The sequence below is a fragment of the Trichoderma gamsii genome, assembly GCF_001481775.2.
Source record: "Trichoderma gamsii strain T6085 chromosome Unknown Scaffold_27.2, whole genome shotgun sequence".
NCBI classification, from domain to species: domain Eukaryota; kingdom Fungi; phylum Ascomycota; class Sordariomycetes; order Hypocreales; family Hypocreaceae; genus Trichoderma; species Trichoderma gamsii.
Genome location: NW_020171364.1, coordinates 432,173 through 444,490, shown reverse-complemented (window position 1 = coordinate 444,490; position 12,318 = coordinate 432,173). Strand labels below are relative to the sequence as shown.

The 12,318-nt window shown below is 49.7% G+C and overlaps 3 protein-coding genes across 3 annotated transcripts; 2 read left to right on the top strand and 1 right to left on the bottom strand.

The window, feature by feature from the left end:
• Nucleotides 1-400: 400 nt before the first annotated feature.
• Nucleotides 401-724, bottom strand: TGAM01_v207442 (hypothetical protein; the record flags this gene model as incomplete). The annotated part of the gene is made up of 1 exon (XM_024550099.1): nucleotides 401-724. A coding segment is annotated over one exon (324 nt), but the record flags the coding sequence as incomplete, so codon positions are not given.
• A 122-nt stretch (nucleotides 725-846) lies between these two features.
• Nucleotides 847-1,473, top strand: TGAM01_v207441 (hypothetical protein; the record flags this gene model as incomplete). The annotated part of the gene is made up of 2 exons (XM_018807989.1): nucleotides 847-966; nucleotides 1,006-1,473. 2 exons carry the CDS (start codon nucleotides 847-849, stop codon nucleotides 1,471-1,473), a joined length of 588 nt encoding a protein of 195 aa, XP_018658766.1.
• Nucleotides 1,474-1,729: 256 nt separating this feature from the next.
• On the top strand, nucleotides 1,730-10,780 carry TGAM01_v207440 (hypothetical protein; the record flags this gene model as incomplete). Its single annotated transcript, XM_018807990.1, has 1 exon — nucleotides 1,730-10,780. One exon carries the CDS (start codon nucleotides 1,730-1,732, stop codon nucleotides 10,778-10,780), a length of 9,051 nt encoding a protein of 3,016 aa, XP_018658767.1.
• Nucleotides 10,781-12,318: the final 1,538 nt, after the last annotated feature.

Sequence of the window (12,318 nt, the reverse complement as noted above, 5' to 3'; positions counted from 1 at the left end):
ATTTTAGCACCCGCCGCAATCTCGAGATTGATGCAACGCTAAATCTTGGGTGACGCGCAGCCGCTGGAATGTCCCAGCAGAGATTTGACAGGTCGAGCCGAGAATATATGATCCTAGCAAGGCGTGGACGATGGCGTGCCGTGTTTATTTAGCTTGGACAGTTGGACAGACCACTAAGTAGTATCTCGCAGCTTTACTCCTCTGACTTCTACACATCCATCCTTGGTAAAGCATCGCATCTATTTTGAGCAGCATTAGTCAGGGCTTCTCCAAAGAACAAGAACAAGCCCGCACGAGGCCTCCTATTGCGCTCCATCCGCAAATCTCCCGCTGGTAGATCTCACTACTCACTCACTCCCTATTTTGGTAGCAGCACAGCTTGTTAGTGCTCCTCCAAGCACTAACAAGCTAGCACACAAGGCCCGTACCCCATCCCGGCATAGCTCTCCGCACGTTTGACTTTTGATGTTCGGCGCAACGCTGCTTGCGAAGCTCGGATTATGCTCTGTGCCTGCATATGCGTGGCTATAGCTCCGGCTGCAGCTTCGCCTCGTACTCGGGAATGCTGCTCGCACAGCTCCTGCGTAGACCATTCACAGAGCTTCATCGTATCAAAGCTGCGCATGTTTAGATTTCTTAGCGGCTCTGGCACAGCTAGCTGTGTCGATTTGATGCCACTACTACGGCACTGCCGGACGGTCCAGCTAGGGGCGAAATTGAAAGTACAGGGCACAAGCTCCCTTGTACCCCCGCCAGACGCCACCTAATCCCAGCTAAAAGCCACATGCTTGATAACACTTGATAACAGCTTGGGGCCTGCATACTAGTAGAATAAGTTGGCACACGATGTATCGAGCAAAACGGCGGATGATGGTGTCGAATATGGGGTGTCTGAGTGCATATGCATATGCGCAGTCCTTTTATGGAACACCGTGGCATTTCATCGACTACAATGGATTAAAGAGGGTAGAAGCAAAGAAGAGCTCACATTCTTTGTAATTACAGGCCATCCCTATCTGCATCCCTATTTCCTGTGCCTCCCCCTTTTCCGCTGCTCTCGCGGGTTTTGCTCCAGGTAGCAGCAGTACTTGGCTCTCGGGGACATGCAAGTACCCGGTACCTCAGCCCGCCGCCCATCTGCCGCAGCTGCTCCGCCGGCCTCTCGCTGAACTCGCACCTCACCAGCGATTCGATTCGCAACTCTCGTCGTCAAAGGCTCGTGCAGCTCGCCGCTTACTCGTCGCCAGAACCCCCGTTTTTTCTCGTGTGACGCGGGTCGCAAACTCGGTCGCAACCTCGATCCGCAGCCCTCCCGGACGTCCTGCGGCACAGCTTGCCCCGATCGTCATCCCGGCGCCGGCACGCCTTGGCCCTCCTCGATTCAGGGAGCTTTCCGGCGTCCCGACTGTCCAGGATCATCGTCCCTGGCCCGGTGGTTCGGCACCCCTCCCCTCGTCCAGGCTCGAGTGCTGACTTGCGCGTCTTCTAGACGTCTTCTTCTTTTTCTTTCCTTCTCCATCTGCCATGTCGCGACTCTCGTGTGCTTGTTCCCGCTGAAGTGTTTGTTTGTGCGCGAGAGAATGGTCGGCCTGCTACCGGCATCATGTAAGTTCTTGTCCAATTCCCTCCAAGCTTGCGGACTTGTGCGGATTCTCCTGACGCTCTGCTTTGCTCCTTATCAGCCAGGTAGTAATTGCGGCCCTCCCCCTTGCGCGCTGCAGCAGCAACCATGGCGCTTCTGAGTCCGACCTTTGCTCTCGGTGTCTTTGTCCTACTCTACCTCTCGTCCTTTGTCCTCTTCGCCGTTCTTCGAATCGTCACCGGCGTATCGATCCAGCGGATAGGCTATTTTTCCCTCCGCCGACTTGCGTACACCCCGAGAGATGGAATTCGCATCGAGATCCGCGGGCTGGGGCTCAACATCCACCGCCCAACGTTCGCACAACCCACGTGGCTCAGCATCGTCCTCAGCGATTTGACAGTTACCGCCGATGTCAAGAAACTCGAAGAGCAGAAATCTGCCCGAAACGAAACACCCGAAAATGTAGATACCGCGAAGGAGGATGTGGTGGAAGCAGAGGAGGAGATCGACCCGCTCCTGGAGAAGCCAGAGAAACCCCCCTCTCCTCGACGTCAAAATTCTGAGCCTCGGGCTGAGACTGAGACGTGGTCGCGGCTCCAGAAGCTCAAGGAGAAGGTGAAGAAGCTACACAGCAAGGTGAAATGGCTGCGCATGGTCGACGTGGTTGTGACCAACTCCGTCATCAACGTGGTCGATGTGGGCAGCCTCCAGGTTGGGAGCTTGACGCTTGCAGTGGATACGAGACACAAAATGGCCGATCGAGCTCGATTCTTCTTCCACCGTTCCGAATCTTCAAAGGAGAATGCCGAGGCCGAATGGATTTTGACGGTGCGGAGCGTCTTTTTTGCGGCCGACGGCTGCGAGTCCCTCCAAATTCTCGACCATGCCTTGCTCAACGTCCACGGCTACTTATACCAGTCGCAGGAGGGTCTCCGAGATGCTACTGTTGCTTTGAAGCTTGGCCGAGTCCAAATTCCCTACGACGAGCTGCAGCTCTCTGCAGCCAAGTTTAAACGGTCTCGAAAGCAGCCCAAAGTTGCCGATTTGGAAGACCCGGTGGACATATTCGTTAGCAAGGTGCAAAACGGGACTGCGCAGAATACAGATCACTTGATGAAGAGCGTTTCAGACTCCAAGGAATTCTTCAGCTCCATTTTACGAGGTATCAAAGAAGTCCAGTTTGCTGTTAGTTTTGTTGGCCTCGTCAAAAAGGTCGACTCTGTCCAACCTGCGGCAAAACCAGTGCACCTCACTGCTTCCATGAAAGAAGTCGGTGTCGACTTGCATCGCCTTGACCCAAAGTCGCCTGCACATCGCATGTATTTTCCATCCAAAGATATTGCCCACGAAGCACTTGTGGCGGCGCTCTCAATATCCGTTGGATTGGACGATGGCTGCGACAAGCCGCAGCGCATTGTTTATATCCCCATGGCCACTACCACCGTCAGAACCACTTTGCCCTCCAAGACCATTCAGCTTTCTTCAGTAGACAGCTTCGAAGAGAAGAATGCCAATATCCTATTCGCCAACTCTGTTGTCACCTCGCCGTCCATCGATCTCGACCCGCGACATCTTCCTCTGCTGATAGCAATGATGCGATCCAAGCCCAAGCCAACAAAGACCGAGCAAAGGCAGCAGCAGAAAGACTTGTTTTCTCGATTGCTTCCAAAAGCAAGCATCAAATTTACCATGCATGAGCCTGTACTTCGAATCAAGCTCAAGCCGCTTGAGAAAACCGAGGATCCAGACGATTATGGCCTCATTATATCATCCATCTCATCCGTTGCCCTCGATGCCGAATCATCCCACTCACCTCTTGAGGATCTACATTATTCTCTGGATGGAGCAATGCGACTGCAATCCCATCACTTATACTACCAGGCCGTTTCTGGCGAAAGATTCGACCTGATAACAACCGAGTCTTTTGACCTCAAAGTTCACTTGGCTGCTAATCCCGAGGTTTCTGTCGATGCTACCAGCAATATCCAGTCGTTTGCCGTTAGTATGGTACGGCCGGAAATTACAGATGGCGTCCGCCAGATTGTGCGACAGCTACGCACCGACGTTGAACCTACCAAACGAGCTGCTCCCAAGGCTAGACGACATCAGAACTTCCTGAGATCTCTCCCCGAATGGCTTTTCCGTTACCAAATCACAGCAGAGGATGTCAACATTGAGATTGCCGGCATAGATGAAGAGATCTCGGATGACAGCAAAGGCATTTCGCTGCATCTCGATGGCATGTCCGCCGAATATCGTGCTCAGAGATTGGATGGTTTGCAAAAACGAATGCTGAGACGGCGGACCCACAGTCGATCTCTTACTCAGTCAGACTCAGATCTCGCGTCTTCGAGTCCTACTAGGGCTAGGAAGAAGACTCAAAATGTTGGTGATGGCCGTCGACTAGTATTCAATGCCAGAGGCATAGAAGCTCAAATTCTTGAAACTGCTGAGCAGCTCGAGGTGGAGCCCTTCATTAATGTGCCTCGCCTTGAATTTTCCCTCGCCGCATCAAGCGACAACCATGGTTCACTGTTTCACGTTCAGTCAGCCGTCCGCTCAATCATGATTCAATACTCTCTCTATCGCCATTACTGCGTGGGCGTTGCCATGAAGACGGTCAGAAAAGCCTTTATGAGAACCAGTAGTGATGCTCCAAGACCATCGCAGCATGACTTAGCAACGCCACAGCATGATCCGGCCAAGGCAGATTTCCTCGCTCCTCCTGGTGGCGCATCAGGCTTCTCTGCCGATCCAGCGTCTACCATGACGGAGGCTGTAGTCGTTGACATCAAAGTTGCGCTATTTCAAGTAAAGGCGGAGATGCCGCATGATCCTATGCTGATGCTGCAAATCTATGGTCTGGATGTCGGGCGTCAGAGGTGGTCAACGCCGTATCTAATGTCTAAATTGATCCGGCTGTACGTTGCAACTCCGCGCATGCGCCATGTATGGTCGCGAGCAGTGAGCATTAAAAATGGACGGCTTGATCTCCGAGAATCCAAGCACAAATCGAACCAGGGGGCTTACACAGAAGAAAAGCTGTTCGATATTTCGACAGAGGCGATTCGGATTGGCGTCCCGCACGAAGTCATTGTTCACCGAATTACCGATAACATCATCAACATGATTAAAGCAGTGAAGCAGCTACATCACCGCTTCAAGACAGGTACGAATGAGTACATCTTGGAAAAGAGGCCCGAAGAGCCCAAACATGTCCCAAAAGTATCCATCCGGTCGCGGAATCTCCTTTTTGAAATAGAGGACGGAGCATTTGAGTGGAAATTGGGCATGATCTATCGCGCTGGGCGTATGGAGCAGGTACAGAGATTAACTAGAGAAGAGGCATTCCGCGTCAAGCTGAATCGCGTGCAAGAAGAGGAATCAAGGAGAGGGCATAATGGCAAGCATCGTTCTCGATCTGCCCACCCAAGAGGAAGATCGGATACGTCCTCGCACTCATGGTTCCGAAGTCGAAGCTCAGACGCGACGAAGCAAGACGAACGGACTCGTGCGTCTCGGTATGGCGCGTTGCCGAGATATGACCCGGAAAATGAAACTATGGGCATTAACGGAAATTCAAAAGTTTCGACTGAAGAGGCGCGCCTTCACCTGGACATGTTCAATGCTCAGTCGTGGAAGAAGCGCATCGATCGAGCATATGAAATGTCTCGACAGGGTGTCAAGGAGCTCCGTGGTCTCTTCTGGGGCCAGAACGAGATGCCAAGTGAGATTGAGGAGACAGAGAACATTTTGGAAGTACCTCCAAGACCGGCGTTGATGGCCACTTATGTGTCTAACCTCCACATTATCGTTGACAAGCCGACCTTTCCTCTCAAAGATGTCCCTGATTTCATTCACAATGTTGGCAAAGGCGTGCCCAAAGATATGCTGTACAGCCTCCTGGTTCCCATGCACATTGCCATCGAGATGGGCGAAGCTCGGTGCTCACTACGCGACTACCCTCTCCCGCTGTTACACATTCCTGGACTAAAAACTGGACAGTCATCCAGGCTGCAAGCAGTCTCTTTGAAAACAAACTTTGTCTTGGCCGAGGAGTTTAGAGGACACGAGTCGTCACGACAAGTTCCGGTGTACATTATACCTCCAAAGAACCCTTCTGTATCGAAGGAGGGAAGCTTCGCAATCGAAGTCAGGCGAACCATTGGTCCCGTTAAATCGTACTCGGATGTTTTTATGGATATCAACACTGCTCTCCCAACAAGGATCACTTGGGGGCCATGCTACCAGCCCGCAATTCAAGATATGATGATGGCCATAGAATCTTTCACTAAGCCACAAATCGATACCTCCGAGCGGGTTGGATTCTGGGATAAACTCCGACTCAACTTCCACTCGCGCATTCATGTTGCTTGGAAAGAAGACGGCGAGATGCATTTCGCAATGAAGGGCACTCGCGATCCCTACCAGGTTACTGGGCATGGTGCGGGCTTCATCATGTGCTGGCGCAACGATATCAAATGGCATATAAACGCAGAGGACAATCCGAAGAGGTTCATGACAGTGGACAGCGGCGAATATATTCTTGCTATTCCAGACTACAGCATGCAGGTGCGAGAAGCTGCGCGGCTCCGAGCTGATGATGATAGCCGTCTTGCGGACGATCATTTGCGATGCGGCCCGGCTCAGTTCAAGAAAGTTGTCATGAAGCTGTCTGGCAAAGTTCAATGGCTAGCCGGCCTCATATTTGAACGGGCCATTGAAGATGGCAGACGGAGCTTTGACTTCAAGCCCCATTACGAAGTTGTTCTCAAAAACCCCATCTATGCAAAGCCTGAGAACGGACTCCCGTATGATGCCATGCGTGGGTTCAGGAGTCGTCATATCCACCTCTCGATCGCAGTTCGCGCGCCAGCCGACCGCGAATGGATGTCGCAGGACCTCGAACCTTCTCGTAGCTACAACACCATCCATCTGACTCCTCGTTTCTTCACGCACTTCTTTGCTTGGTGGGGGCTCTTCAGCGGACCCATGTCGCTCCCCATTCGGCAGGGCAACCTGTTTCCTGGAAGAGAAAAGAATAGCAAGAAATTTGGAAGACACTTGGCCTCGGTCAAGTATAACCTCCTGTTTGCTCCGCTGTTTCTGAGTCACATATACAAACATAAAGACGCTGAGGATTACGCCGAAGATAAAGTTTCTGCCACTGGCCTAAAGGTTCGGTTTGATAGCTTTATGCTTGACCTTCATCAACGCCGAGAGGAATTTGATACCATTGCCAAGACCAAGAACTCGCCGAGTCGGACTACGGGAATCAAGATTCATGCCGCGCATCTAGATCTAGCTTGCGCAGATATCCGAGCCGTGTCTGCCAGTTTGACAGGCACTACAACGGAAGCTATCAAGAAGGGGTCAATTTCGCATTTGACTCTTGACCAGGATGAGAAACCAGATCTGTCTCGCTTCACCATCCCTGATGGAGACTATAGCTGGATCGACATGGACGATTTTGTGGAATTAGATTGGATTTTGCCTACCGAAGCTCACCCCGAGACAAAGATACTTCCGCTTGCGTATATTCCTCGGCTGACTTACTTCCGTCAGACTGATATCGGAGGCACCATAGCTGGCGACCCGACGAGGACAAGTCCGTTTGGAAACGAAGATACTCATTACTGTTCCATGAGCGAACAAAATGATCCGAAAAGCGTACAATCTCAGCTCATTCAGGAGCGCCTAGATCAGCTTGACGAGCAGATAAGAGCGCACATCAGGCATGTCGGCGAGGCTGAATTGAAAGTGATACGCACCGATTCAAAGAATCAAGAACTGCTCGAAGATTTTGACACGCTTCGTCAGCACTCCAATGTGCTTCGCGATAAGAGGGCCTTTCTGGAGACCATGCTCGAGCGGATGAATGCTGGCATATCAATCAACGGTCATGTATTCAGTGAAGTGCCGAGCATACGTCGTTCAGATATAAGTGTGGACTCCCCAAGTGATTACATGGACATGCCTTCGATCCCTTCCAACGTCGAATTTGAAAGCGAATTTGAGAACCGTTTCGTTGTTCACAATATGCAACTCAAATGGAACAACCTGTTGCGTAATATTGTGCTACGATATGTTCACCAGAGCAGTCAGCGGCGTGGATTTATATACTACCTGTCTAGACCGGCGGTCAAGTTTATTCTAGACATGGTAGAGGAGCAAACCAGGCTTAGGGATGAGAAGAATGGAGCTTCAGAGTCTACAGCTGCATCAACACACAATGGAACTCCCCCATCTCCGGATGCTCCCCCTGAGAGCGATGCCGCCAAGGACCTCGGAGATCGTATAAAAAGCATTTTGTCAGATTGTCGGAAATTTTCGGACACTCGCGGCTTTGCATGCAACGCAAATGGTGTTGTTGAAGGCTCCATCGAAGACTTGGAAGATGGCATCTCCGACGAGTTCAACCCCCAGAGCAGTTATCATGTTCGACTCATTGCTCCGCAGATTCAGCTACAGAGCGAGAAGAATAAGAAGCACGTTGTGTTGGTTACTTCAAAGGCAATGGAGCTGAAGGTGGTGGAGGTCATGGATAAGTCGAGAATCGCAGACAATGTCAGCGGTCTTGTCCAGCGCCGTTTCTTGGTCAACATGGACAGCACACAGTTCTTCGTCACGCACCAGAAGTGGTTCCAGACCAACCTGGTGTCTATGTACTCGGGCAGCAAGTATGGTACACCAACAGGCTCTTCGTGGCCACCATGGGTCCCTATGGAAGTCATGTTTGATTTCAAGACCGATCCCTTTGGCTTCAAGCGTGTCGTGCAAAAGACTTCAGCCATGCTTCGATATGACAAGTACAACACTCTCCGTTTGAAGTACAACGACGAAGTTAGTGGTGAAAATACCGACGGAGCCACCAATGAGCCCACAGAGAGACGTGTGGATAACCTTTGGGTGGAGTTCCCGCAAGCGCGCGCTCTCTGTAACTCATCGCAGTATTATGCCATGTATGTCATTGTGCTTGATCTGCTCATGTACAGCGAGCCCCTTGAGAAGACGAGGAATGAGCGTTTGGAGAAGATTATCCTCGCGTCCGATTTTAGCGACCTTAGCGGTATACCGGAGATGGTGATGAAGTTGCAGGATCGGATCAGGCAAATGGAGGAAATCAAGTCGCACTTCCAAATCTACTCTCCGTACTTGGACAAGAGAGGATGGGAAGATCGCTTGGCTTTGGAGCGTGATTTGGCGGCTTCCGAAGATGAGCTCTTCTTTATGATGAAAGCCATCATGACTTCACAGAGGAGACTGGAGAAGAACGCCCACTCTAGCGCGCTGTTGAAATGGAGCATTTCTGCTCGAGATATCGTGTGGCACCTTATGCAGGATTCGAATGAGCCGCTGGTTGAACTTCAACTTAAGGACTTAGAGTACGACCGTACTGACCATTCGGATGGCTCCCACATGAACCTGGTTCGTGCTGGCAAATTGCTTGGCCTAAATCTATTGCCTGACGCGACGTATCCGGAGATAATAGCTCCATACCACGAAGGAGAGAGGCCGGGCACCCGAAATGGGGAAGACACTGACATGATTCGGGTATACTGGTACATGTTGGAAGCTATCGCCGGCATTCCAGTCATGGAACGATTCGAGATTGAATTGTATCCGATGAAGATTCAACTGGAGCGTGAAGTGGGCAAGCGGCTGTTTGAGTACATCTTCCCCGGTATGGACGCGGAGCAGGCGGAAGATGCTGCAGGAAAGACTGGCACCCCCAATCCTTCGATTGTAATTCGACGCGACTCGAACAGCTTGGATGAGGAGGGTAATGAGTCGCCCAAGAGCACTGGTAGTCGACATAGCACACGTAACGGGCTGGATGCTTCCTTTTCGACACGTCCAGGCTCACTGGAGCTGCGACTTAAGCCGACCTTGTCTTCCGGTGTTGCGGATGAACGTTCGAAGAAGCACCTTGGACCTAACGGTTCCGAGGGCGGCGGCCATGCATTCCGACTTTTCCGTTCTGGAACCTCACGAACGCTGGGCAAGAAGTCTTCAGTCGAATCTATGCGGCCAATGACGGGCACTCCACGACCTGGCGCCATTGGCCGATCTTCCACTGGGTTTTCGTCCAAAGACAGCAGGGAGTCGGATCCGAAGAAACCGTCACGTTTCGGCATACGCAGCAGACATAATACCGATGATAAGCAAATGTCTGATGATCTTACCAAGATGATTAGCCGTGCCAACAACTACATTACGTTTGCGCATATCAAGATACCATCGGTGGTATTGTGTCTCAGCTACAAGGGCAAGGATCAGCGGAACTTTGAGGATGTCCATAACTTTGTATTCCGACTTCCGATGATTGAGTGGCAGAACAAGACTTGGTCAAACTTGGATCTTGCTTTGGCATTGAAGAAGGCGGTTGTGAGGGCTCTCATCTCACACACGGGAGCCATTATTGGAAACAAGTTTTCGAAGCACAAGCCCAACGCGGAACAGCGGAATAGATTGCGGGAGCTGGCAAATAGCTCTGTTCTGATTTCCACGCCTTCCATTATGTCGCAGAATTACACGCCGAGTATACATGACAGCGATGATTCTGCGAGCTTGTATGGGACATCCCCGGTGGACTTTTCGCGGTCGCCTCCGCGGTCTACTCGTAGTAGCATCCGCAGCGGAATTCCGGCTCCTCGATCAGCTAGTCGCAGCAGCAGCATTGCCAGCAGCAGGTCTCACCTAACGACTGGTTCTGCGCAAAACATCCCACCAGTCCCGGCATACCTGACCATGACGCCGCCAACGCCGGTGGACCATCCTGGCCGAGGCGAGGGCCACCACAGCAATTTGGCCATGGAGCTTCTCCGGCCATCTTCTAGCCATGGCGGATCACACCATCACCACCGCGGTCCGCTGAGAAGCTTTACGAGCGCCGAGTCGAGACCGTCTACTAGTGCTGGACATGCCGAGGCAGGCGATGAGCACAATAACAAGCCGACTGGTGGGAGAGGCTTTGGGCTGCGCGATAAGCTTACTGCTCTTACGCAGAGGATGAGCCATCGCGAGAACAATAATAATGCCGGGCAGCAGACGGAGGAGCCGGAGGAGATGAATGAGGAGGAGGAGCTTGCTTCTCCTACCGGTGGTGGTGGGGGGATGGGGGGTTTCGATGAGGATAGGCCGGAGAGGAGTCATAGGCTTAGTTGGTCGCATGGACGGTCGAAGACGACTAGTTGAGGTGGAGAAGAAGAAGAAGAAGAAGAAGAAGAAGAAGAAGAAAACGAACTTTTGATGATGACGGCAATATCTGATTAAGCGTGCCCCTTATCTATCTATACCTTCTTTCTTGTTTAATTGGTTTATCTTGGTGGAGCGGTAGGAAACAAAGATGTAATATTAATGATGTAAAAGCGACGAAGCTGGCATTTATTCTTCGGGGGCATGCATTTCATACCCATGTCCGATCGTTTTTTCTCTGTCATATTGTTTTGATAAAAGAAAAAAAGGGTGTTGGAGAGTTTGGTTACTGTTATGCTGGGAAGGGAAATACATACACACGCATATGGGTAGAAAAATAAAAGGGGGGAGGAAGAGCTGGAAATGAAATGGATAGGATAGGTTAAAGCGATTTTATTTTACTTTATTTTCAAATTTTTTTTTTACGTTAATGACTTTTTTCCTTTGTGAGATTGTGGAAGAGAAAGAGAAGGGTGATTGGGTATGTGGATGTGGGGAGGTATAGATATATATATATATATAAGTATGTTTCTTATATGTATATAAAAGTGATGTAGAACTCTATTGGTCTTGTGTTGATTGAGTTTGAGATCTGGCTTGTTTGAGAATCTTCTGACCGTTGCTGATACGTCCAGCCCTATTTGTTAGACTCTTAATATCTAGCAGATAAGGAAACGATAGTCTAATCCTACCACATAAATCTCATAATCTTATATATGCAAGAGCTCCTGCCTCCCAAGCTCTTAGATATATAGTTAAAGATTTTTAATATAGCTTCTTTAAATGTCTATAACACTTACATTCAATAATGCCGGCCTTAGAGGATTATTATTTAGGGATTATAAGAAAAGACGCCGGCCATGGAGTTATGTCTAGATTTATACTCGGTTGTTTATTAGAAGCTATATTCTTAACTTCTATGTAAATATAAGGAAATTCTCTCTCTCTCTCTCTCTCGCGCTCTCTCTTTAAGGAAACGATAGTCTAATCCTACCACATGAATCTTATAATCTCGTATATGCAAGAGCTCCTGCCTCCTAAGCTCTTAGATATGTAGTTAAAGATTTTTAATATAGCTTTTTCAAATGTCTATAACACTTGCATTTAATAATACCGGCCTTAGAGGATTATTGTTTGGGGATTATAAGAAAAGACGCCGGCCATGGAGTTATGTCTAGATTTATACTCGGTTATTTATTAGAAGCTATATTCTTAACTTCCATGTAAATATAAGGAAATTCTCTCTCTCTCTCTCTCTCGCGCTCTCTCTCTAAGGAAACAATAGTCTAATCCTACCACATAAATCTCATAATCTCATATATGCAAGAGCTCCTGCCTCCTAAGCTCTTAGATATATAGTTAAAGATTTTTAATATAGCTTCTTTAAATGTCTATAATACTTACATTTAATAATACCGGCCTTAGAGGATTATTGTTTGGGGATTATAAGAAAAGACGCCGGCCATGGAGTTGTGTCTAGATTTATACTCGGTTATTTATTAGAAGCTACATTCTTAACTTCCATGTGAATATGAGGA